This window comes from Triplophysa rosa, linkage group LG7 (genome assembly GCF_024868665.1).
Source record: "Triplophysa rosa linkage group LG7, Trosa_1v2, whole genome shotgun sequence".
NCBI classification, from domain to species: Eukaryota; Metazoa; Chordata; class Actinopteri; order Cypriniformes; family Nemacheilidae; genus Triplophysa; species Triplophysa rosa.
In genome coordinates, this window is record NC_079896.1 from 4,029,214 (window position 1) to 4,056,637 (window position 27,424).

The 27,424-nt window shown below is 38.1% G+C and overlaps 1 protein-coding gene across 16 annotated transcripts in view; it reads left to right on the top strand.

The window, feature by feature from the left end:
* Window positions 1-18,855: 18,855 nt before the first annotated feature.
* Window positions 18,856-27,424, top strand: part of ptprt (protein tyrosine phosphatase receptor type T) — a 214,112-nt gene continuing 205,543 nt past the window's right edge. For 10 of the 16 annotated variants that reach the window (XM_057337367.1, XM_057337369.1, XM_057337368.1 and 7 more), the window contains exon 1: window positions 18,858-19,305. In XM_057337367.1, the coding sequence (XP_057193350.1) occupies window positions 19,226-19,305 (80 nt within the window). In that variant the 5' untranslated portion in view covers window positions 18,858-19,225. Of the gene's footprint in view, window positions 19,306-26,127; window positions 26,273-27,424 lie in introns of those variants that run through there. The other 6 variants (XM_057337377.1, XM_057337380.1, XM_057337381.1 and 3 more) reach the window with 3 other exon arrangements.

The window sequence follows — 27,424 nt, forward strand, 5'->3', positions numbered from 1 at the left end:
TTCCCTTCTGGGTGAAATGTCAGCCTCAGACTTGAAGAATGGCTTTTACGGTGCTACAGTCAATATGAAAAAATCTGGGTTAGTCTAGACTTGGATGTTCAGTACAGTTAAAGGGATACTTCACCCAAAAATGAAAATTCTGTCATCATTTACTCAACTTCGAGTTGTTCCAAATCTGTATAAATTTCTTTGTACTGATGAACACAGAGAAAGATATTTGGAAGAATGCTTATAACCAGAGAGATTTTGCCCCCCATCGACTTGAAAAAAAAGTTTGCTGTCCTACATTCTTCAAAATGTCTTCTTTTGTGTTCAACAGAACAAAAAAATGATAAACTAATTTTTCCTACTATAGGAGTCAATGGGGGTTGAGATCTGTTTAATTATAAGCATTCTTCCAAATATCTTCATCAGAACAAAGAAATGTATACAGATTTGGAACAACTCGTAGGTGCTCAACCATCACATCTTCCAGAACGGCCAGAAACCTGGGAGTGGTGATCGACGATCAGCTTTACTTCACTGATCATGTTGCCAGCACCACCCGGTCCTGTAGATTCATCCTCTACAGTATTAGGAAAATTAGACCTTTCCTATCCCAGCATGCTATGCAAGTCCTAGCCCAGGCTCTTGTTCTGTCCAGACTGGACTACTGCAAAGCGCCACTGGCTGGACGTCCAGCTTGCACAACCAAACCTCTACAGATGATCCAAAATGCGGCAGCAAGAGTGGTCTTCAATGAACCGAAGAGAGCGCACGTCACTCCTCTCTTCATTAGGTCACATTGGCTCCCTATAGTCGCTCGAATCAAATTCAAGACTCTGCTCCTGGCCTACAAGACCACCACTGATTTGGCAGCCCCTTACCTTTACTCGCTAATGCAGACTTATATACCCGCCAGATCCCTTCGCTCTGCAAACGAACGACGTCTTGTGGTGCCATCCCAAAAAGGTCAAAAATCTCTCTCACGTACCTTCTCGGGATCGGTTCCACATTTATGGAATGATCTGCTCTCTGCTACAAGATCAGCAGATTCTGTAGCCATCTTTAAGAACCGTCTGAAAACACATCTCTTCCGCCAACACCTGACTGATCAGTTCTGACTTCAATCTCTTTTCTACTCTTTCAATAAAAAAATAATCTCAGCTCTGTATACTGTGGTAGGCTATATGAGACCAGTTTTCATTTATTGCACTTTTTGTTGTCCTTATGTTGTTCCAATTGCTTCCATTGTTTCCCTCATCTGTAAGTCGCTTTGGATAAAAGCGTCTGCTAAATGACTAAATGTAAACGTAGGTGACTAAACGATGACAGAATTTAGATTTTTGGGTGAAGTATCCCTTTAAGCCTAGATTTCCAGCATCTTGCTGTGGTGTGCAGATTTCTGATGTTCTTTCAGTTACAGTAAATACATGTTTGTGAGGTTGTCGATTTATGATGCAGAAATCTGTTTACAGGGAATTTAAGTTTGTGTGCCTTTTTTTGGGTAGCCTGGCAAACGTTTCTAAAATGTGCTTGCAAATCCAATGTCTGGTTACTTTGAAATGCTACATTTCAAAGTTTATGTGGGTGCAAGACGTGTTGTACTTTTGACTGTAACACTTTTTAATAGGGTTGTATTTGTTTAATGCATTAGATCCTATAAACTTGCAATAAGCAATACAGTTTTTCAGCATTGATTCATCTTTGTTCGTGTTGATGTCAGTCATGTTAGTTCATTAACCAATGTTAACATTTATATTTTATTTTATACAGTAATGTATAAGTAAATGCTGAAATGAACATGAACGGAGATGAATAAGTGATGTAGAATTATCGTATATTGTTAGCTAATGCATTAACTAATGTTAACAAGTACTGAACTTTCATATTTGGGTGAACCTGTCAGGCTGGTCTTAATGTACAAAGTAACAATGTTTTAATAGCACCACAAAGCTATTCTGTAGACTTTATGGGTAAATCAACCCATAAATCGTTTAAAGAATTTAACAGGCAATAAAAATCACATTTTGTCCAATAAAGCACCGTTATGGCCTTTCCTGTCTGTCCACCTTTCTGTATTTTATTCATGTGTCAGTTTTTCCTTGCACTGAACTCTACGTATAACCCAGGCAGGCTTGACGGACGGTTGAGATGTCGACTGTTTTCTCTGCAGATCGTCAGTAAAAGGCTGCATACAGGCTATGCTTATCTGTCAGCTTTATGTGGCTTTGCGACTCTACGCGTTGGGATGATATCCACGCTGTTTCTTTGTGACACTCAACAGCCCAAATATAACCGCTGTGCACTGAGTCAACTGTCACTGAAACTTTGCAAGACCTGAGAGGCGCACCAACAATAACTGTAAACAAGTTTGAAAATATGCAAGACCCCCTTGTCACCGACGTGTCCAGTTCTCCAACAGACAGAGGCGGTGACATGTGGTGGGGCGGCCCATTATAATGAGCGCTATTCTTGTACGTTACGTTAATTTATTTTTTTTCTATTCCCCGTGTTGTCACAGGGTTGTGACAAGCTCTGTCACCTCAAGGTAAGGCTTTGCCATCCGAAAGGCCATCCTGTATTTAGAACAGTCTTGACAATTCCACTATAACCGCAAGTTAAAGCTGTCGCAGGTTACCTGCGTTGGGTACATTTACATTTGCAAAGTACTGAGATGGTGAGATATTCCCTATCGTTTTCTGTTTATTGATTCTGAACCCCACTTTCTTTGCCAAATGTATAAGAATCATATTTATGTTGAAAGCATGTTACCTTTGTGCATTTGGCTGATGTTTTTATTCAAAGTGACTTCAATGCATTCAAGATATAGATTTTTCAGTATGTGTGTTTACTGGGAAACAAACACACAACATTTGTGTTGTTAACACAATTTTCCAGCAATTGAGCTACAAGATTGTTAAACCATAAAAACCAGAAGGCTACACTCTATTTAGGTAACCTCCAACGGCATGGTTATCCAACTATTGGGTTTATATTGACTAATGATGTCAAATCGATTAATCGCGATGAATCGATTCCAAAATAAATGTTTGTGTTTGTATATTATATGTATGTGGCATGTATGTTTATGCATATATAAATATTAGGGCTGTCAAACGATTAATCGCGATTAATCACATCCAGAATAAAAGTTTGTGTTTACATAATATATATCTGTATACTGTGCATAATAATTTTGTATTTATTAACACATACACATACATGCATATATTTAAGAAAAATCAAAAAAATTATAAACATTTATTTCTAATTTCAATTATTGGTAAATATAAATAAATATATTTAAATATTTCCTAAATATGTATTCATGTGTATGTGTTTGTATTTATAAATACAAAATTATTATGCACAGTACATAGATAAACATTATGTAAACACAAACTTTGTTCTGGATGCGATTAATCGCGATTAATCGTTTGACAGCTCTAATAAATACACAAACATATATGTACACATATATTTAAGAAACATTACATTTTCTAGGTTCATTTAAACCAATGGTTGGGTTTGTCCATATTTTACCCAACCATGACGCAACCCAACATTTTTAGAATGCACCATACACCATTTACAGCAGACTGGTCATCTGATTTTCTCGATTCTTGATTGAAGCCGGCAGGTCTAGACGCCATGTGCCTTATTTAGTTAGACAAGAAAACATTAATCACAATTGCATCCCAGTGGCTTCAAATTAATGCACCCTGTGAACTCCATATCTGACACTAAAGAAGAGATTGATAGGAGCCGAAGGACAGTTCATTAGATCTGAGACGCTTTATAGATTGACTCTCTCGCTTTCATTTTTCCCTCATCTGCTTCTGAGAGATTAAACACTGTAACGTATCGATTAGCCTCTATCTGTGAACCAATGGCAAACTTCGTTGGAATGAATCTGTCTGTCTGTAACATTTCGCAGGTCTAATCCAATCACTCATTTGGTCCTCATGCAGGATCATAGACAATATGAAGTCTAAAAGAAAAAAAACAGGCAGTGAGTATATGATTTGTGTTGACCAGGGGTTGAGCACGAGGCGTAAAAATGAGTAAGTATGCTATAATCTGGGTTATGCTGAATATGTGCCTCGGTTTTAATTCAAAAATAATCTAAGATTTATTGTTATGTCAATGAGTTTGGAAAATTAGCTTTTTTCACATGTACTGCAGCAGTCGAAAGTTTGCACTAATTAAATGGCATAACTTCAACTTTTTAAGACTTCAAACACTCGATTCTGGTATCTGATAATAAAAGCAATAACTCAGCCATAATCTTCTATAAACTCTCTCTGGTTTTATATGCCCCAGTTTACCTGACAATAGCTGATTCGGCAAAACTGTTTTTAAATTGAGAAAATTATAACCAGGTTTGTCATATTGTTGTCAAGAGGGCTTGCCTGGATGTCAGGTTGTGTTAAAAAGATTTGCCATTATTGCAAAGGTAATAAATATAGATCATCTAGTGTGGGGGTGTGACTAGTTATACCACCCTACCACTAGAGGTCACCATCTCCTATATACTGAATGACCAGGTCATTATTGCTCACATGCTTCATTTCTTGTTTTTAATATTTTCAGCCTATATGTCAGATGTTGCTCATACTCATTACTCATGTCACTCAAAACCTGTATGAGTTTTTCTTTCTTCTGCAGAACACAAAAGAAGATATTTTGAAGAGCGTTGGTAACCAAACAACACTGGACCCATTGAACACATAACCATTTATACATTTCTCAAAATATCTTTTATGTTTCTCCCAATGGGCAATGCCGGGTCTCAGGTTATTATTCCATTCATTCCCTTTATATCTCTGTTTGGTTTTCAGTGCAGCACATATATGCACATTACATCATTTGCTTCCCCAAAGTCATGATTTGGGATTTGTGTGAAGCAGTCATAATAATTGCATTGTTCTTATACAGTATTGAAGAGCAACATCTTTCATGCTTATCTTATAAACAAGCTAGGATTGAGAAAAAAACATTTTTAGAGTGCCATAAAGAGAATAGGAAAACTAATGAAACAGTCTGCATTATTGATCTGAATTTACAAAGATGCTATCAAATAAACAGACTTATTTCCTCATTGTTGATGCTGAATCATATTGGTCTAGTAAAGCAGCATTTTCACTGCAGTAAATTCATACCCAGGAGAGCTGCGCCTGCTTTGAAAACTTTGAACAACTCTAAAACTTTGAGTGTGCACAGATTTTGTCATCTGTGCATACACAAAGATTTAACTTTGCAAATGATTATGCATGAGTTATGCAAGTGTTGTCACATTTGCATGCCATTTCATCTAAGAGTGCAAAAGTGGTTGATCTTATGGTGGGAAAATACTGTATTTTGATAAAAATGGGTATCGGTGAGAATGCATTCCATTCGGTTGAAAGTGATACACTCTTACAATTTACATCCTCCATGAGTGTGGAGGAGAAAGCATCACTTTTATTTGTAAATATATTTCGTTTTGGTGACTGCACAATTCCCTAAAAATAGACTGCAGTATATTCTGCGACACATAAAACCGAAGAATCAGAGAAAGAAGAAAATGTGATTTTATTAATAATAGATTAACACACAGGCATGCGCACACACCCACATTTATGTGTAGGTCTAATATACAATAGTAATGAATTTCTGTAACTGATTATTTTTTAAATTATTTTAATGACTGTAATTATTATATATATAATATTTGTTCTCATTTGTAAGTCACTTTGGATGAAATGAATAAATGTAATTTATATAATTTACATTATAGCCTATATAATGTGTATTATTTAATAAGAGAAAGAGAGAATAGTCACACTCAATAATATAAGTCTATTTTTATAAAATATATATAAAAATACAAGAATACACGAATATATATAAGAATAAAATAAACGAGGCATTACAATCGTATTGTAATAATGTTTCTTGCTTCAACACGATTCATAGTAATACCAAACTTTGATTTACTTCTATTTTTTAAAAAAATAAAAAATTCCGTTGTCAGAATGATTCAATGATTAGAGATTTGAACACGAGATTGCAGCGGATCACGGCGGACTCTTCACTCCGGGAATCACACCCCCTGCACCCGCTTCTGTGGAGGCTGTTTTGACTCTGTCACGACGGTAACGCTTCGTTTTCAGATTTGTATTTGCTGTTGCTCATCTTAGCTTTACATGTAACGTGAACTAGCAATACATTTCTGCATTAACTATTGGCAAGAGTTTAGAAGCGGCGCACTGCAACACTTTATTTACAATAGTTTTCACTTCCGGTGGGCTAAACAGGTGCGCGTGGCTTTAGTGACGTTAGCTGCTTAGAGGCAGGTGAAGTTATCGTTTTTGTTTTATAATTGATATAACAAATTGTCGCAAAATTACAAAACAGGTTTCATTACAATTAAGAATAGACTCGTGGAAGACGTGGTTGGCAGGGCGTTGCTATGCAGTTGCTAACATGTAGCGTGTTGCTGTACGTTAACGTTACGTGTTTACAAGTGAAAAAAAGCTAGTGCCAGCCTTTAAGACAAGGCTCGAATACCTCTCTTTATGTAAATCTACGAGTTTCCCCCCACATTATTAGCTGCCAGGTGTAGGCTACTTCTGATCGTTTAGAAATGTAATTTTATTTCATTCCTGCCTGAGCGGTGCAGGATGATTTATACGCATAAGTTAAATGACTAATAATGAATATTGATGATGCACTAGCAAGCTCCATTAAATAATGTGTTCAATAAACCGCATTTAACTTTTAATTCAATCATAGTATAATCTCAGTCTTAGGTTATTAACCTCAGTGGCACTCATACATACATGTCTATACATTTGGGAGAGACAGCATCAAGCAGAAATAGGCCATAAAGCATTAGCATATGGTACTCACAAGTGACTGACTGCTCATTGCCGTCCACACACGGCCTCCTGGCCACACGCTTCCATATCCTCCCCGCTGCTCCCAAGGCTTTTGTGCTAGGCTGTGATCCGTGGATCCGAGATAATGTTCTGTTTGCTCGTTCTGGGTTTAGCATGCCCAGTACCGCCAGGGGGTAGCAAGGCTGATGAATAGTGAGCAAGCCCATGTCGAGGTTCTTCCCTTGAGGACGGGCATTGGCAGGCTCACGTGGAGCGACAGCCACACTGATTTGAACTGCGTCTGATGGGGGTTCAACCTTTACGATGGCGATATCTAGTGTGTTGTTAGTTATCAGACTCTTCAAATGTGGGAGATTGTCTGTTTGTGTCTTCACAAGGGCTGCCAAAGTTAACATGTTCACTTTTGAGATAAACGAAATGTTGGATGTCAGTGTTTTGCTAACTCTGCTGGTGCTGGTGGACTGATAAAAATGTAGGGCTGTCACGATAAACCGACGATAAATATCACGTGATTTATGCACAGCTTTTGAGCGATGTACGGGAAAATGCTGCTGCATCCGAAAGCCAGAGGGCGCTCTCGTGCGGGAACTCTAAAACCGCACTGCAGAAGAAGACCATAACACGTTCTAGAATCTAGGAATAGCCTATGGACATCTTTTTATCTCACTGTTACTCAAATGGTATGCGAGAACTTGGATGCTCTGAATGCAGATAGAACCTTATAATTCCAAGGCGACGATAACATGCAACTTTATGTTTCAAACAAAGACGTTTGACGTTGTTGTCTTTGATGCGTATTTTTAAAATCTAGCCTACCTACTGTTCTAATGTTTCTTTATCTAATGCATACTCTGCCTAGCCAATGCTAACGTTTATGAGCAACTCAGTGTGAGATTGAAGTTGATTTGTCATTGTCGTTTTTTTACGACGACTTGACTTGGCCGGATGTTGACGAACTGTGAAGTCGTCTAAACCACAGTAGCACAGCTCAGATGGGATAATCGGTTAATCCATTATCTGCTTAGCTACGGAGGTGGTTGCCCGTGTGTGTCTCATTGGCCCTTATTAATTGATGAAGAGACTTTTCACAGGGAGCGAGAACTAAAGGGGGATTTCGAAGAGCAGGTTTTTTGACAGATCAAAAGCTTCGCACAGCTTTTTACAGTGCTATCCTTACCTGACCTGTGACTTAATGAAACGGTGAATCTCGGTTGCCATTTCAACGGCCTCTTCCAGGCTTATTATTGACAATAGTGAAGATCAAAGGGACGAATACCTCGTAAATCCTTGTTGTGATTGCTTCTGTGGAAAACATGTTTGCTCAGATACAAAATGCCCCATCTTGGCATTCACCTTTCATCTCCAAATCCATCTCTCAAAAGTTCTGTGACAAAGTCTGTTCTTTTAGCGCTAACTGTCAAAACTGGCTTTTTTCCTGAGGAGGGATTATATATCTTTTCGCAAGCCTTTCTCGGGTCTTTCAGTCTTGCTGTTAGATGTCTCTTTACTTCAGGCAACAGGAGACGTGTCTTGTCCCGCAGGAATGGCAGGAGCGCCTGTAGGGATTAGCATTAGCGTTGGATTAGCGGAGTGCTACCTTTGCCAAGCTCCTTTTGCATATCATCTAAATGTAGAGTCGTGTGTCCACTTTATGTGTCCACCCAACTTGTGTGAACACACAAGCATCTAGTCTGCTTTGATACAACAGAAGCCAATTGGTTGCAGTTGTTGAGCCTTGCTATTTATAATTAAGAACGGGATCAGATCACCTTCAGTTGCTTAGTTAGACCAGCTGAATCTGTGACCAATTCCCTCTTAAAACCACCTGTTAATTCCTGTAATCCTTTGCCTTTGTAGATTTACCTTTTGTGGCTGTAAAAACTATAGTTTAGTTCAACCAAAAATGAAAATTCTGTCATCACTTACTCACCCTCAACCCTGATAGTCCACACACATCTGGGAGACGTCAGTTTGATGTCTGCATTTACATTTGCAAGACATATTTTTTTTATTTTTGCTCACCTGCAATACATCTTTGAGATGTCTCCTGTCAGATGTCATATGGATTCATGTTCATGATTTAGAATGGATGTAAAACTGCTTTTCGAAGACGTTTATCAGATGTTTATACACAGCCGATGTTTTCCAGATCTTTAGCAGAGATCTTACAGACGTACCAGTGCGAGGTTGTTTTAAACATGTAGAAATTGTTAAACACAAAAGATATTTTGACGAATGTGGAAAACAAAACAATTCTGGGGCTCCATTGATCACAGTAGTTTGTAAATACTTGTTATTAATACATGTTTGGAACAACTTGAGGGTAAGAAAATAATGACAGTTTTTTTTATTTTTGGGTGAACGGTCCCTTCAACTACAACTTTGCCCCATCATTTGATGTATCTTAAAATTGTACACGCTGTAAATAAACTACTTCTAATATAGGGCACATGTAATGTATTAATATACATCAATACAGAATATGTCTTTTTACAGCTGTTTTTGTGATTTTTGTTGCCTTAAATTATTACAAATATTGGCTAATATTTTGGTAGAAAATTACCAGTACATTTTCAGTTTTTACTTTCATGTTTTTTTTACAGTGAAAGTGCTAAATCGAATTGTAAAGGAAAAATGTGTAAATAAGAATATTTAACCCTTTGTGGTGCTTGGGTCTATGGGACCCGTTTTCAGAGTAAAAAAAGAAAGATTAATTTTAGTAATTAAATTTTTCAATCAGACATTTATATTTATTCTTTTCGCACATGCCATAGATTTTCTTGTCTATATTTGTCCGCCAAAACTGCACTTGAACTGCTTTATTCATAAATGTGATTTAACAGAGGAAAATGACAAATATTAACCATACACTATGTTGTCTATGTTTCTTGTAATTTGGATAACGTAAACATCTGTAAAATATTTTTGCATAATTTGGCTGTACTGATTTAAAAAACATTAATGCAAAACATGAACACCATACAAGGGTTATTGTTAAGTGAATATATTTAACCTTAAAACCAAATTATATAATTTAAAAACATTTTATATCATTATTTATATTATGTCTTTTTGCCATTTGGCGATAATGCATTATATTATGGAGAATAGAATATTTTACATTTATTGCACAAATGCATGCAACACATGGTGTGAATTTATATTGGAAAAAGTATGTGCAATGATGTAAGATATAGCACGTGTGCAAAGATTTCAGAATTTCACCTCCTTGTTGCAACTGAACCCATATTTAATGTTGTCCAAGTTATGTTTTCTTTCATCTTGTGTAGCTTACTGTAGCTGCTGGGTTACAAGAATGGGGCAACTTGTCCATGTTAAAATCTTTAGTTCACTAGCTTCTACCAAGTGGGAAATGAATTTTGGCAAAAATAAAAGCATTTGATTGGACATGACCTGTGACACTCCTAGCCATGCACAGATTCAGCATGTAATTATAAGCATCCTTTTCCCCTGCTCTCCTAGTTTTGGGTCAGGACCCACCAGTTCACAACCCCTGCCCTTTTGTTATTCTAAGAGTTTTGTGCACCCTTGGGCTTGTTTATTGTAACCAAATTTGAATTGGATACAGACATTGAATGCTAATGTATGAGTGTGGAGTAGCGTGATCTGACAGGCCAAAAGGTTACACAATTGAGTCCTGGGATGAGAACTACACGAACAGTTGAGTTGTTGAAATCTGTACCAGGTTATATGGAGGCTTTCCAGGAAAAAGTGCAAAAATGAGAGCTGACCGTGTAGAACATTCTCAAAAATTCAAACCTTTTCCTTCTTTTAAGATTGATTAGACTGCTAGATTTGTTAAAATTCGGATATAAAATGAATTTCAATCCTACCAGCAGAAAAACATGAAGTATTAAGGTATTGTTGTCTTTGTAGTATCCTAGCACAGCTTTGTGTTTGTGTGTACGTGTGTGTATGCGGTGCACTGCTGTGCGATGATGATTTAATAACAGCCGAGAGATGATTTCACTAGCACAGATCAATGCTGAGTGGCCAGAGAAAGAGAAAATTATTACTCTGCGCTCCCAATACTTTTACAACAGAATCCTCTCATAGCATCCCATTGCACCACTTTTATCAAACTGATATGGAGCGGGAGAAAATCATATAAAAATGCTATTTATTTTTCATATCCTCTTATATTACACTTGTGCACTTCTCCTGCCTCGTCTCCCTGAAGGGTTTGAGGTAATCTTTGGGGCGAAATTGAAACAAATGCTGCGCTTTCTATGCGCGTAGGCTTTGGTGTGTCGTACGGCGGGCTAAGCAAGATGTATGTATGGACAGCGTTTTTGTGTCATTATGTTCTGTTTTGAATTGAAACGTGCATTGCATGTTCATGATGTGGCCAATCCGTGTCTTTTATAACTCAGAATTTACCTTTTAAGCATCTCGTGTGGACCTAAATATGACCTACGATGCCAGACACGAACAAAAACGAGTTCTTAGCAACTGGTTTAAACGTCTGAAGTGTAATAATTTCATAGCATAAAGGCAAGAGTTCTTTAATTAATCCCATAAATTTTACCCCAGCAATTACACCGAGACGAAAGAAAGCTGTTTTTGTGACACAGAAAATGTATGATTTAACACTCCATTCAGAGTGAAAATGAACTCTCAGGTTCTTTGTGTGGGGGTTGACATGCAGAGCCTGATTGCCAAGATTATTTAATTATTTTTTATCCAGAAAAGTTCTAGAATTTGGTATTCTTGTCAGTTGACTTTCTAGTTGACAGGCAACCATTCGGCATTGTTCTGGCTATTGATATCGTCTCGCAAATATTGACCTGAAATTAGACGAATTATGTTCGAGTTTGAGAGCGTGCACGCACATGCACAAGATGACAAACTTCTTACTGCTATGTTGTTTAAACAGATCGGTATTGGAACACATAAATTATTCATATTGTTAAAATCCTAATTCCCATGGCAATGACTGTTTACGCACTGAAATCCTGGCGGGGCTACAAAAAATGTGATGTTGCTTTTAAATATCTATTATGACTGCTATAAAATCCACACTATATAAATATATTTAGAATTTTATGGTTGGCACTCAATTGAATTGAACGGTTTAAAGTTGTGTTAAAGTTGAAGCGTGTAATTGTTTTGACTGTGAAATACTTTGTTTTATGCCAGTTAGACATGTTGCAAACACTTTGGCTCTATAAAAAAAATCTTATACTAAGTTTCCCAACCAGTGCAAGCATCATTGCTTTGGCCAATAGCTATCTGTGTTTCTGACCAATGAATGACCAGGAGAGGCTAGAAAAAATATTGAAAAACATTCATTATTTTTTAGATATTTACCTCTTTTGTCCAATGCATTTTTTCCTGTTGCAGATCTCCGTTTAATATATTTATCCATTTCTTTGCAAAATTGAAATCTAATTTTGGTCTTTTGGGAAGCGCTCATCAAGTCCTCCATAATTCGCTATATTCTGCCACTCTGTGATTGAATCAAAAATATATTAACCGTCAGAGTCAGCACTTATGAAAAGTAGCGTTGGTCTGCCTCTGAGGGTGTTATCAGACATTATGGTCCAGGCCTCATTCGTGTGGGTGCTTTTTGAAATGATAGACTCTTAATGTGCACAGCACATAAGATTATGACTATTGATTACACAATCATTAAATTATGTCCAAGGTAGTGCATCGAAATTGATTCATGCAGTTCATGAGATGAGTAATGGGTTTCAGCCTTCGCTCAAGTTTCACACTGAATATACCTTTTCCAGCGTTTACCAGACCTTGACTGCTTAACGGACCCAAAAATGACAGTTTTGTCAATATTTACTCAATTTAATAATTTCCATACATTTTTAATAGGGTATCTGTGAATAATAACTTTGAAAAAAAATTGAGTCTGTTGCTCGCGAATAAGCTATCCGCTTGTCAAAGGGTAACTCTGCCATTAATTACTCACCCTCAAGTAGTTTAACATCTGTATGACCTCCATTTTCCCCAAAAACGCAAATTAAGGTAGTTTTGGAAGCTTTCTGACTCCTCCTTAGATTGCAACACAACTTCTGTGTTAATTTGAAAGTGCCTAAAGACATCGTAAAATTGTCCACGCGACTCCGGTGGTTCAGTATAAATTAATATAATGCGACGAGGATACTTTTTGTGCGCAAAAAGTACCAAAAAAATACTTTTTGGTCCTTTAAGCCTGACGTCCCTTCAATTTCCGGGTCCACACACAAAAAGTAGTAATTCTCAGCTAGTTGTTCTTTCACAACAAGCTATATGACTTCATAAGACTTAAAGGGATAGTTCACCCAAAAATGAAAATTCTTTCATCATTTACTCACCTTAAGATTGTTCCAAACCTGTTAAAATGTCTTAGTTCTGCTGAACTCAAAGGAAGATATTTGGAAAAATGTCAGTAACCAAACAAATCTTACCCCCCATTGACTCCCATAGTATTTATTTTCCCTACTGTGGCAGCAAATGGGGCATGAGATCTGTTTGGTTACTGACATTCTTCCAAATATCTTCCTTTGTGTTTAGCAGAACAAAGTAATTTATACTGATTTGGAATAATCTGAAAGTGAGTAAATGATGACAGAATTTACATTTTTGGGTGAACAGTCCCTTTAAAATATAGTTTTCTGGGAATACAGTCTCCTTTTTTTGGAGCGCAACAAGGTGTGGTCTTTTTAACTGTCATTGTATTAAAATAGTTGTTGGAAGATTCTTAAAAATTCTTATTTCCACCAGAAATAACAACATTCAGATTTAAAACATTATGAGGGTGAGTAAATAAAGAACTTTTATTTCCTTTAATCTTGTTAGAACTAATGAATGGAGTCTTTGTGTCATCTTCACAGCGCACTTGAAACGCGGCCCTCCGGATCCATCCGAGGTCTTCGTTCCGGTAGCCCACTCTTGTCAAACAGCGGGGGGTCCCAAACCTCTCAACCACACATACGTTGGTATTAAAATGCCAGCGAGGCGGTTCCCCAACGCAGAGGTGAAGCTGGTTTTACACACATTAGTCTTCTCATTAAAGGGGTCTGCGGGGAGAGACGTTGTTTGAGCGCTTTTAATTGAAAGAGAAGTCATGGGTGGGAGCCATGTTTCCGTGTGATGTTAAGCAGTGGAATCAATAGGGAGCTGCCCTGGAACAGAGGACCTAATATCCCTCGAACCCGTCGATGCTAGGCAAACGAGGTTTTCTAAGTTTCGCCATTGTGTAATCTATTGTGGATGATGGTGACTGCTCATATGGAGCTCATTACACAAAACTTGGTTTGATTAAACTTCTTTCATAATTGCAGCTGTTTGCGAACGTGTTTGTGAAGCTTAAAGGCGACGGAGGCAGTTAATTGAATTGGAAGTTGTGTTTTGGTGTCGGCTGAGGCTTGAAAGTTGGTCAAACACTCAAACTTTGTACGATGCAAGAACGGAGACGTTTGAAGTCGTTTTGTTGTTAGTTTGTCCTTGGGTTTGTCAAACTTGAGGTCGTTGGTCATGTCATAGGGTTGGTTCATGGAGAAAGGAAAGTTTGATCATTATTCCCTTAACAGTATTTTTCTGTATATTAACTGTCAATATGAAATAATTTAATATATAGATGGTTTGATCGGCAACGACATAAACAAACGTTATGTGGCCCAAACTTAACTTCCGGTAGATGTCTGCAAAGAATCAATAACTGTTAAGTAGTTTTAATTTAATACAAAAAAATATTCATGTAAATTCATATTTATATGAATTAAATATAAAATATTTAATTTTATATTACTAGCCACTAGACAGACCGATAACAAAACATTGACTAATACATTCTTAATATATCATAATATTGAAGTATATTGAATAAGATTGCTGCTTTTCATATATTAAAAAAAATATTATAAATATAAGCACTTTGTTCCATGGAAATGCTTTATTTAACATTTTATTATACTTTCCAGTATATTCCTACATATATATATATATTTGGCAGGGTTTACTAATCCTCATTTTGTTTCAAACCCATTTGTCTTTTTTTCTGTGAAACACAAATATGATCAATTTGCTTTTTTACATCCAATAAAGTGAAGGGTGTCAGGCATTGTCCAGGTCCAGAAATGTCAAAAATATGCCATAAAAGCAGTCCATGTATGTTTGGTCTTCTGGTATTCTTTTTAGACATCTGAATATCCTACAATTTTTGTGTTCCATGGATTTAAAAACAATACAAATGTGTTTTGAATGACAGGAGAGGAGGATGCACAAGAAACGATAATATGAGAAATTATTATTTTTTGGGTTGAACTGCTTCTTTAACCTTAGTTCAAATGAAATCGATGTCAGTCCTGAGATGATGATAAGAAGAAAATGATTGAAGGAACCGAAGAACGATTTGTTAGTCTCACAGTCATAATGTCCCAATAAACTGACCTTCAGACCCATTCTGGTCTTCCATGTCGCTCAAAAATCTGATCTGGCCGGCCACAATTTCCTGTTGTGCTGTCTAGTGTATTTAATGAAGGAGAGCGTGTTATGACCGAGAGTGTGCGGGAGGAATTAAAATGAAGTTCTAGAGGAGTTTTGAAGGTTGTTGGCCCAATTGCGCAGAGAGTGAAAATTAAAATCACTCAGAGATCTGCACTGTAAACAACAGGCTTTGTGTTATAAAAAGCAAAAACTCGAACGCAGACAAAATACAAATGGAAATACAATAGAATAAAAGCTTTTTAATATGCCCAATAAACCCTTGATGGTACAGCTCTTCGCAACAAGCCGACATTTCTTTATAAATTTAGAGATACGTTTACAAAGTGCACAATGTCTGTATGTAATATTTGCAGTGATAAAATCGCAGCAGTAAAAGTCACATTAGGAAACGTCGTATAGAATTATTGTCAATAAAAAAACTTTTGCACTGCATTTGGATGCTGTTGAAGATTCTATGAAGACTTGTAGATTTTAATCAATAAGTTCAAAACTAATATGTATGCATAATGCATGAATTTAACACCGCGCAACAATCTTGCCCTCTTGCTTTTTCAGGAAACGTATCGAATTCTCAACAGCAAGTCCAGGTTCATAGTGATTAGAAAACACTTTTCCCACCGGTATAACTCGGCTGCAACATACTGCTCAGAGAAATATCATTAGCTCATACATTCTGGGATCTCCTCTTAAATCTTCCATCTCGGCCCAGCAGGCTTTGAGCTGCCCAATTAAATCTATTGACCGAGCGAGAGATGTTCCCAACACGCTAAAGAAAAGATGAGAGGCCGTCGCTCCTCATGCATCTGATGATGGACAATCAATCTGACTCCGCTTTCTAATGACCTTTCTGATGGGGATGAGCATGTAGATGAAACCTGCAGCACATATTGCACACATCTATGCTGTTGCAGGACCTCCTGGTGGCTGTAACTATTGGCAGGTGTGTGTGGGGGGACCGCCTACCTCTCTCAGCAACAGAATGATTTGCACCTACAGTATGAGGCTTTTCAATCCACGACTCCAAACTGTTTATTAACTTCTGCTGCCTCTCGAGTCTGTTCTTATTCTGAGTCTGTGTGTGTAAACACATATATATTGTTCACCCAGAAATGCAAATTCTTGCATTATTTACTCACACTTACTATATTATTCCAAACTTGAATGACTTTTCTTTCTTCAACAGAACACAAAAGAAGATATTTTGAAGAATGTCAGTAATCAAACAACATTCGACCCCCTTACCTTCCATCGTATTGACACATCATTTCTCAAAATATCTTCTTTTGTGGTCCACAGAAGAAAGAAAGTCATACAGGTTTTGAGTGACGTGGGGTTAATAGACCAAAGGTTCTCAGACTTTTTCAGGCCCCCTTTGTGTAGAGTACATCACTCTGTGGCCCCCCCAAATAAAGACGTATAATATAACATTTTAATTCAACCAAAAACATATTCAGTTATACCATGCTGTAACATTGATTCTTTTGGTTGGTGGTTCTGATGTTTGATTGCAAAAATCGGTGATACATTTCTATATTTTATGAAATGCCACAAAATCTGTGGCCCCCTGGATCCATCCTGGGGCCCCCCAGGGGGCCACGCCCCCAGTTTGCGAACCACTGGAATAGACAGTTCGCCCCAAAATAGAAATTCTGTGACCTTCTCTTTATCCATATGATTTTAAATAAGCGTATTTTACTCATCCATTTCGCTCCGCTTCATTGCATTGTTGTTATGGCCAAATGCCATAAATTGGGTGTCAAGCATAAAAATATATGATGCTTATATTTTATAGCACCCATTACAGCGACACTCACAGCGTTAGACAATATTACAGATTTACACAGTTCTTTATCATGTAGCATAAGTTAATATGGTTCCACTTTATTTTAACCTGCAAGGCTTTTTCATGAGGTGAAAAACAACAGATGATACTGAACATCACACTGCGTCTGTGTATTCATCGAAAAAATCCCAACTACTGCATGGTAGGCTGAAGTTCTCCTATTGTAATACTGACTTGAAGTGGTGGTATTTTGCATGGAAATAAGTCCATGGTGTGATGCAGAGCTGTTAAACTGGGAGTGGCTGACTGGAGGCGTGGGGGGCTCACATCGATATTAAGTTTTAGAGATGTACATTTAGGATGTGCTCTCTCTCTCTGTATTTGATTACCCACACCAACAACTTTCACACAGCATTTGTCAAACGCAGTTGTATGAGTCATACTGTAGTTTAGCTGCATGTGTCAGTGTTACTCTGTTGTGTTTGGATAGAGAGATAAATGTAGTCTTGCACTCTCTCATTATCCTGTTTATGGTTATTCAAAATAAATGTATTAAGACAAAGATCAGAAGTTCGCTCAAGAAATGCCAAGCTCGCTGTCACGATACTCGTGTTGGGTTTTTTAGGGCTTGTAAGCAATACGATGTTAAGAGTGGTTGTTGCATGATGCTATGCAGTTTTTGTTGTGTGGGTGTGTCTTTGGGTGGTTACTAAGGTGTTGCTAAGGTGTTTGTGGGTCTTTGGTTATCTATTCCAGACTTGTGAACAGGAATATTAAAAGGGAACAATTGAGGGTGTGGCCTGTTTTTCATTGGAAGCTGGCTGGATGTAGAAAAGTAGGCAGTTCATTCAGAGTTGGAACTCGCAGCAGACTGACAGCTGGAGGGGAGGAGTTAATGGATGTTCTGGCTAATCTGTCTAAATGACATCATCAGAATCACTTTTTTTGTGGAATGAATTGTTCACCAGACCAGACAACTAGAAATGCTTGCTATCAAATTAAATCGAGTTACATTTGATTTCATGCAGTTTTTTAAACATTTTCAGATTGTTGAGTTTATTTAATAAGATGAGCTTTGGGCAGAGAGAATGAAGGCTCATGTGATATGAGGGATGAAAGGGCACCTTTCTGTGTTAATGAGGCATTGATTTCCACATCACTAAATAATGAATTCATAAATTAGGTCCAACCATTAAACACTGAAACTTAAATCTGCCCACTCAGAATGCCCCCCCTGTAACAATGACTTAAACGTTGTTCTACCGCCTCTCGCTTACATTGACTTAACCTAACATCATCAGATTTATTTATGCATTTAATTTGAACAGCGTCTGTTGTTTTCTAAAGTAAAAAATGACAAAACTCTTTCCCTTATGAAAATGAATTAGGTTTAATTACAGTGACATATAGTAACAGTTGTTTATGGCTGATTGATTACTATTTGTGTTAAACTATTTATTGTGATTTTAGTTTAAATACCATGTTCAACTATGGTCACTGTAGTAAAAGCATGTTTAAATTAGTAAGACATGAGGAAAGGCTTTTATTTTATTTTATTTTATTTTTTTAGAGCAACTTTATTTAATGCAATGATGCATTCATGCATTTTTTAATGTGGCGCAGGTGTTGAAATACTTTGAGGGGCCACTGTGCCATGTATTGTGCAAAACACAGAAACCAGAGCCTCGTCGAACCTCCCTTATTCATTGCTTGGAGTTCTTTTTGGTATAGAATTACTTTTAGTCAAGTGCGCACCCTGCGTAAGCGCGCACGACATCGCGCAGTGCACTACAGAGCGTTCATCTCTCTCTCTAAACTCAGCGCGTAACCATCACACACGCACTGGCAGTTTGGCATTGCGCTTCGGAGCAGACTGGCACCGACGGGCAGGTCTAAGGACCTGGGGGATACTGGTACTCTCTCCTCGTTCATTCGCACCCACACTACTCCACGCGCGTGCTATCGTGGCAGTACAGAAGCCCAACAATCAGACAGCTGTCGACTTCATGTCCGAGTCGCGCGCTACATCACCAATGCCGGGATACGGTGCGCGCAGTCAGATCTCCAGCGTGAGGACGCACGGCGAGTATGTGAAGTAGTGACCGCAAGAATGGACCGAAGGAAGTACTTCACCCTTCTGCTGCTTGTTTTTCACCTTCAACGCGCGTTCGGAGAGTTTTTTCCAGGCAAGTTTGCATTCTCTTATGCGGCTTTTGGCCACTTTGTGTGCGGTTTGAATTCCGTAACCCAAGACAGGATGAAAGTTTAATCATTTCAGCCGCGCGCGGAAGACGAATTTAACGTTGTGCATATAATTCCCACCACGTAGCCTAGTTGTGAGTTTGGTGTTGCTTTCAGTCTTTATTTGTTTATATTGAGAATAGTAGAGAATGGCAAAGCATTTCAAGTATGTATCTGAATTAAAAGATGGCTAAATATGTGCGAGAATAGATTAATAAAGTAGTCTCATATGCAGTATGTGCAAAGACCGTTAGAATAGTTTAATTGACATTTATGTTGTGATGCGAGGCTCAACGTTGACGTGTATGTCCCTATGATACTCGTAACCTCTCTAAAGAAAAGTTTACTCTGTCAATAATTAATGAATTGTGAGTTTATCCGGATTAAAAAAAATATCTATTGGTAAATAGTGACTTAAAGCGCTTAGTGTATTTTTTTGCATTTATAAGTGATCGCTTTGGGCATTGGTACGAACAGGGATCAGATGTATGAAGTGAGAGACTCGACCACCCGTCTGCTCACAGGATGCAGTTCGTCACTCTGCCAGCGGATGGCGCTCTGGGTACATCCAACCGCAGCTGCCCGCTTTATTCCCACATCCATGTAAAATCTTCTTTTGTTTTGAATGTCATAATTAGTTTTAAACAGCATCGTTTCTGAACATTCTGTCGTGCTCAAAGAAGCTACTTAAACAAAACAAACCAAATTAAATTTTAATAATGATGCTGAATTAATGATGCAGCCAGTTGATGTGCTGTTCTTTCTAAAAACAACTTTCCAGATGTGTATGGATTTAAATGACTTAAGAGAAAGTTAACAGCTGTTTTATATTTATTGTCTGAGAGGTTGGTGAAGTCATTTCAAATAGCTGTTAGTGTACTTAATGCAGAAAAAGATGTTCACATCATCTCATCATTTGTGGCAAATAATAAATAAAGCTAGCTGCTACCTAAAAACATTCATTAGGACAAATATTGTTCTTTTTTTTAGCATAAAAGGGAAGTAATTAATTTCCAGGAAACACACTTCACTTCATTGATTTAATTGTTTATGCCTATTTATCTACAATACCTAAAGCCTATTTAAACTTATTTCCAGAGCTTTTTTGCATTTAACTAAATGCTGTACGAAAACAGAAAGCTACTACTTAAACAAAAATAGTAAGAAAATGATAAAATAGTCAAATATTTGTCTTTGCTAGCATCACTTTCAGAGGTTGTCTGCTGAACCGGTGCAAATCTCTAAGCTCGTTGGAAATATCCGAATCTATGGATTTTGTAAATTGTTGATGTTTGACAGCCTTCTGTTGACATGTTGAACAAATGTCACATGCTTCTGTTATACGTTTCATGGCCAGCATGGATTATCATGTTCATTTTATAAGCCCCCAGACCTGCATTTTTACATTTCAACGCTTTAAAAGCCACGTCTCTAGTCTGGCTCTTGTTGCGAGGATAATTTGTGTTACATTCTGTCTTCGCCTGTAATTTTGGCAGGGCCAACAAGAGTTTCTCTGTGCTTCAGTGAACAACCTGACAAGTATAGGCCTATCTTTATTCACCAGTGTGAAGAAATGAAAGAGCGCTTCACATTCGCCAAAATTCACCAAAAAGTATATTTGAACATGTACCATGGTAGTACCACGGTAATCTTTGAAGTACTTTCACTGAAAACCCACTGTTGATGTATACCATGGGTTTTCTGGGGTACTCCAAGGCACCTTCAAAACTACCATGGTACTTATCCTAGAACAGGGGAGTAACTCGGTACATACAGTACATGGTAAAACTATACTGTTTTTTGTACTTACTAATAAAGGTCAGAGTACAGTACAACGAAATATCATTGTAGCCAACATATAAAGCTTTACTGTAAGTTGGACCCTTAAAGCACACCTAAACATTTCCATTAGATTTATTTGCTCATTGATGGACAGCTTTTATATTTTATTGAGGTTTACCCAATTTAGAAACAGTTTCAGCGCACTTTTTTATTTCTATTCCCATTCCCTGTCTATTGGTGAAGCGGTTAATCGCTTTAAAGGTGTCAGTTATTCCACCGAAATATTTCCATTTAGCATTTAACTGAATATCTTTAGCTGGCAGAAGAGAGACAAAAAGGAAGACCTAATATATCTGATTCGACCCGTTTGCCAGCGCTCCTTGTCATCCTGCTGTCATGAGGTGTCACGCTTTGAAACTTCAGCTCTGTCCTGTCTACTCTTTTCTAGTGTTACTGTATCCTACAAAAAGTACCACGGTACAGGGATGGTACCATGGTACTTCGCTTTAGACCGCTAGTAAGAAATTTGGACACACCTTCTACTTGCTCATATTTACTAGATTTTGCACATAAAATATTTTCAGACACGTATGTTTAAGCATTCAAAACAACATTTTTACAAGATTATGAAAATGTCCATACAGTATACCATGGTACTTTAAAGACTACAATGGTAAAACCACGCTACTGCTGTATGTAGGCCTAAGGGCCATTTGAATTTGACTGACATAATGATAATATATTTCAGGGCCAGTGTAGTTGATCTAATACGGAGGCATCATTTTGTTATACGCCTGCCAGAATTTTTAATTTCGTTGAGGTTGCAATGCGACTACCGTTATTAATAAGAATGATTAATTAAACCTAATGAGAGATCATATACCCCGAGGGAAGCGTGGATTTGTCTCTCTCTCTCTTCTGACAGCTTCTCATTTGCAGTTCAGTGAAGTCTCTTATCATCTGTACCCTGCCAGACTAATGGCTAATCCAGAAACCGCCAGACTACGGGATAATCCACTTCAATTGCTCACTCAATATGTATGAAAGTGTGTGGGCTTTCATTCCTTGAGCATGAGAGGACATTTATGTGTCGTTTTATGTATTATTAAGTTTAGATATGAATGCATAGTAGGCCTGTAGTTCTGTTTGCCTGCTGGTTCTCTTCATTCACTGTGTTTCTTTGAAGGACAGACTGCTATTTTGTGAGTTAAGTGCTTGTTTGTGATTGAGGACTTAATGCATTTCACACAGTTTAGAATAGATGGTGTTTTAAACAATCGAGCTCTACACGTGTAGTATTTTACAATGTCTGCAAAGAATACGTTGTCCCTGTATTATTTGCAATTTAGATTTTTTTTGTCAGTATGAAATGGCGTTCGTAACCTATTTGACTGCAAGGGGAGAGGATTTTATTGATCAGAGATTTATTGGATTGTAACGTGGTCTCTATTGAAGTGGTTAGAGCGGAATTTTTATACATTAATAAAAAATAACTGTCTCCTTACCTTACCCTGATCCGATCGATCATTTGAGCTGTCGATTTAGGTGTGAGTTCGTGAAATATATGAAAGAGAGGCGAAAGCGCTATATACACGACTATGAGAGCGATATTTCATTTATACAACAGTTCGACGTCACACGTGTGTAGATAAATCAGAAACAACATAGGAGTGTCTTTCAAACCCTCCGGTTTTTAAAGGAACAGGGGAACTACTTTCTTCTGGCAAGAATTCCAGCCCAGCATAAAGGGCCGTTCACATTATAACGATAACTATAAAAAATAACGTTTTAAAAATCGGAGAATTTAATTAATTCAGGAGAATAGCGGGGTTCACACCATAACTATAACGATAAAGATACGGAGAACGATATCATTGGGATCACTTTCAGAACGATTTTTTCCCAGCTGATGAACGATAAAACATACTGGCGGACAACACGGCTTTTATGTCAGAATTAAAGACTGTAGTGGTCGGAAAGCGGTGTGTTTACAGCAGTATATTATATAGTCAGCAAGCTGGCAAATATATGCTTTACGTCCCAGACATGAGCGCACCTTCAGCGTTCAGAGAGAGCATCCAGCCTTTGCTGTCACATTTTGGAGAAAAGACGTTCGGGAATGAAAACGAAAGCATCAGCAGGTCATTTACATTCATTTTAGTGACTGAGATCACTGCAGCCCGCGGCGGGCTTAAAATAAACATAACGTTATTGTTATCGTCCGCTGGTGTGGACGCAAATATAGTTATAGTTACAGTTATCTTTATAATGTGAATGGCCCTTAACAGTTAAACAAACCTCCGTTACTAATTCCAAACCGTCACTTCTTTTAAATATGCGCTGTGCTGAGAGAGACTTTTAAAAGGCAACTCACCGAGAATGTGTTAATCACATTTCTATTATCTTAAACCTGTGATCGAAACCCCAATTTTTTTAAACAATGAGCGCAGAGTGCTATGAATGCATTGCTAAGAGACACTGCCAACACTAATGATCATGTTGTGTAGTTGCCACCTAGTGGCCATTTTCCAGTATTGAAATTTGTTATTCCATACATGCGCAGTGTTGGTACAGACTCAGTCATGGTACAGATTAGATTCGGTTCACCACGCGAACAATTTTTGACGATATGCCTGTAAGTTTATGTACTATCTGTAAGCATTCATATTATGTGTTAACATAATATTGATTCTTGGAAGTTAAACTGTGATCGATATAATACAATAATGAAAGAAAGTCCTATTGCATCACATGTACACCCATGTGCAAAATGCAGTACACGTGTTTATATGTAGGCTATACCAAACGAATTAATGTGCAGTTTTTTCATTTCATATCTTGTTTATTGTATATCAGTTTTCCAAAAAAATGAGAAAGCATCACAGAAGTAAACATCCTGGAAAGGATAGACTGCTTCGTGTGTGTGTCTGTCTAACTTCTTCAGAGTAACGGACAGCATAGTCCGAGTTAGTTTAGTGGCGGAGGGATACAAACAGTCAGTGAAGCGGTTCAACAGTCAGTTCCCATGGTGGAATATCTCATGGCTCTCAGCCAATCAGAACCGGGAAAGAACTGCTTTATAATTATGTATATTATATTGCATTTCTGTCAATAGATACTCCAAAAAATTACACACTGGGTGTGTAAGTGTTTGATGACGTCATCTTCAAACAAGACTGCGAAAAGTACTAAAAAGTCCCGAGTGAAGTGGCTACAAATGGCATGAAAAACACCATTAAACTTCATTGAGAGTAACCAGCGCGCGGCGAGAGCGATTTCTCGGCGAGGCTGCCGGGGGTAAATGAGCAGGCGAGTCTGAAGGCTCATGTGGAAAAAAAACGTCTTGCCTGACTGTGTCGGCTCTATGTTTTGTTGTGATTGCCGCACTAGACCGAGATGGAGCTCGCGTCTGAGGGGGTGGCATAACAATGCCAGGAATCGGGGAGAAAGGCAACGCTGAGGGCCGCCGCTGAGAGATAGCCGAGAGAGAAAAGAGATGCCGGAAAAAAAACGACGGTTGAAGTGGCCTTAGAATCGAGACACCCGAGAGGACCAACAAATGACTTTGCGAGGGCTGTCGGGACATAATGGATTTCGCACACACGCACGCACACAGGAACATGATTATTTCCCATGTGTCCATTAGAAAGCACCGGGCCGTAATTGTTTTCTTTGACCTGCTTGTTATCGCTGCGCTCTTGGGTTGCCAGGTTTCAGCGCTCCAGTCCTGCCCTCTGACAAGCTGTCACTCAACTCCCTGTTTAGTATTCGGGCGAGAGCGAGAGAGAAAGGCAAGCTGTCACAGGCGTTATCTGCATGAATGTGCCGGTCTAATCCTCCCCACTTATTCTATTTGGGTGACTAAATGACAGCTCAATACTGGAGTGCAGGCCAAGTCCACTATAAATGAGACGTCTCCTTCTTATGCTGTAGAGAGCGTGAATTCTTTGCTCAAGCCGTCTTTAATACCTGAGAAGTTATTTGGGGCTACTGTTTTGATGAAAACAGAGAAAGCTATTTGGAAGAATGCTTGTAACCAAACAGTTCTCGGCCACCATTGTCTACCATAGTAGGAAAAATGACAACGGTAGTCAAAAGTGCCCCAGAACTGTTTGCTGTCCTACATTCTTAAAAATATCTTCTTTTGTGTTGTACAGAACAGAAATTTACAAAGAATTTTTCCTACTGTGGTGCCCAAGAACTGCTTCGACGACCCATGCAGTTATTTTATATAGAAGTGTAGATCTGTTTTGACTTTTCTAAGTCATTGACTTCAAATTAATCAAGCATGCACCGTGAAGGTCTTACTTTAAGAGAGCGAGAATGTATCAAGAATACATATCGTTTCAATCGTCTTTCATCCGTTTCTCCAGGGTTCAAACATCATTTCTACGTCTGTCAGATCTCTTTCTCTCCAGCAGGGTCATGCTTATTCTGGATGGGCAGAAGGACCCTCTCTGAGGTGTCGGGGGTTTAATGTGTGATAAAAAGTAATTATTTTTTCCACTGTGTGTGTAATGCCGGATTTACAGACCTCGGGACTCTTTCTGAAAAATGTATAAGCGTTTCATGAGTTTACGAAGAGTAAGAGAGAGAGAAAGGTTTCTATGAGGAGACAGAAAAAAGTAGAAATTTGAACAAGGTATTAAAGGTTGAAAGGGAGAAAGATCCAGGATTACTAGTAAACGCGGTTTGGTGTATTTTATTTCTCGACGTCTTGTAGTTTTTTATCTGATAACGTTGGTTGATCAGAGTGTTAGATACGCACACGCACAATAAAGCAATAATACCTAAGCGTTCACTTAGTAGACTTCTTAAAAATCCCCAGGTGCCAAAACCTCGTTTGTGTTTTTTCTTCCCTAAAACATTTTTACTCACCTCAGTGTGGAGAGATTGAGCTGTTTTGTTGCCGTAGCGTGTGAGGCTCAATTACAGCGCCATTACGGCTGTTAAAGAGACAGCATGCGTTTGACGCCCCATCAAACCTCCGTGCAGCCGTCAAGCGAACGCTCTCAAATCAATAGAGCAATAAAGAGCTGTGGACGGCAACAGCGAGGGACTCATTTGAATGTGTGACGCCTTGTACCGTTCTGTTCAGAACACACAAGCAGCGGATGGATTTCTGCTCATGGCTGTAAGTGTCTCTGAAGAAATGTGCTAAGGAACGCTCGGAGCTTATAACCAAAAGAGGGAGAGGGAGAAAAAGGTGGTGTATGGGGTAAAAAAAATGTGGTAAAACTACTGTAACACGCAGCCTCGTGTGGCTTATCGCTTTGTTAAAATGCAGGCAACCTTAATGCGATCAAAGACGGCGATGTTTAATAAACACGTGCTTCCGGCAAGTAGTCTAGTTCATTAGCTTAGCTGTAGGGGGGCTGGTTGATATATCTAAAACATTACATCCCAATTTTTTTACATTTTGATCTTATTTAATATGCATTTCTGTGTTTAAGTATTTGCAGTGTAATGGCTTTAAACGATTATTTATTTGCTGTTAATTAGAGGAACAATAGACATTAAATGTAAAATGCAAGAGCTAAAATGCAATAAAATGTTATTAAAGTACAGTAATAATGCCATGTTTTAATGCCAGTACAGTAATAATGCCATGTTTTAATGCCAGTACAGTAATAATGCCATGTTTTTCTTCCAGTAAAGGAACACGAAGAAGAATATTTAGTCATTTTAAAAGGCATATTAATACAAGCACAATATTTTGCATAGTTTTATGTGGCCAACAAAATAATTTGGTATATATAAACTATGGTAAATACTCGTCATATTAAATTGATGTGAACATTTCTCATCAGATGTACCAACCTGATCTTTTTCGAGGTGGCGTTTTTGTGCGAATTTGTTTGATGTGAATAGTGTGAAATATATATAAAAAGGTTTTATAGGAATTTGTACGATTATTTGAAAAGCAAGTATGGCGGTCCACCTCTGAACGCTATAATGTCACTTGGTGTGAAGGCGCACTGTATGAAAATAATTGAATGACATTTTACACGTTCAATGTACACATACGAATTAGCCACCAATTTGCTCAAATGTAAAAAAAGTTGCCGTTGGGTGTTCGTGCATTGGTTAAGATTTAAAATTCGTTCAATTCTGGAGTCTTAACTAAGCCGGGTCGGTTTTATAAATACAGTTCTGGAACTAATGGAGATGATGTACTGTATGTTGTTGCACTGCTCGTGGCTTTTAGCTGGACTATCTGTTTGTAAGCAGGATTGAAGGAGACGCAGAAGTTCCTCTGAGAGAAAATGAAGTATGAAGGGGTTGA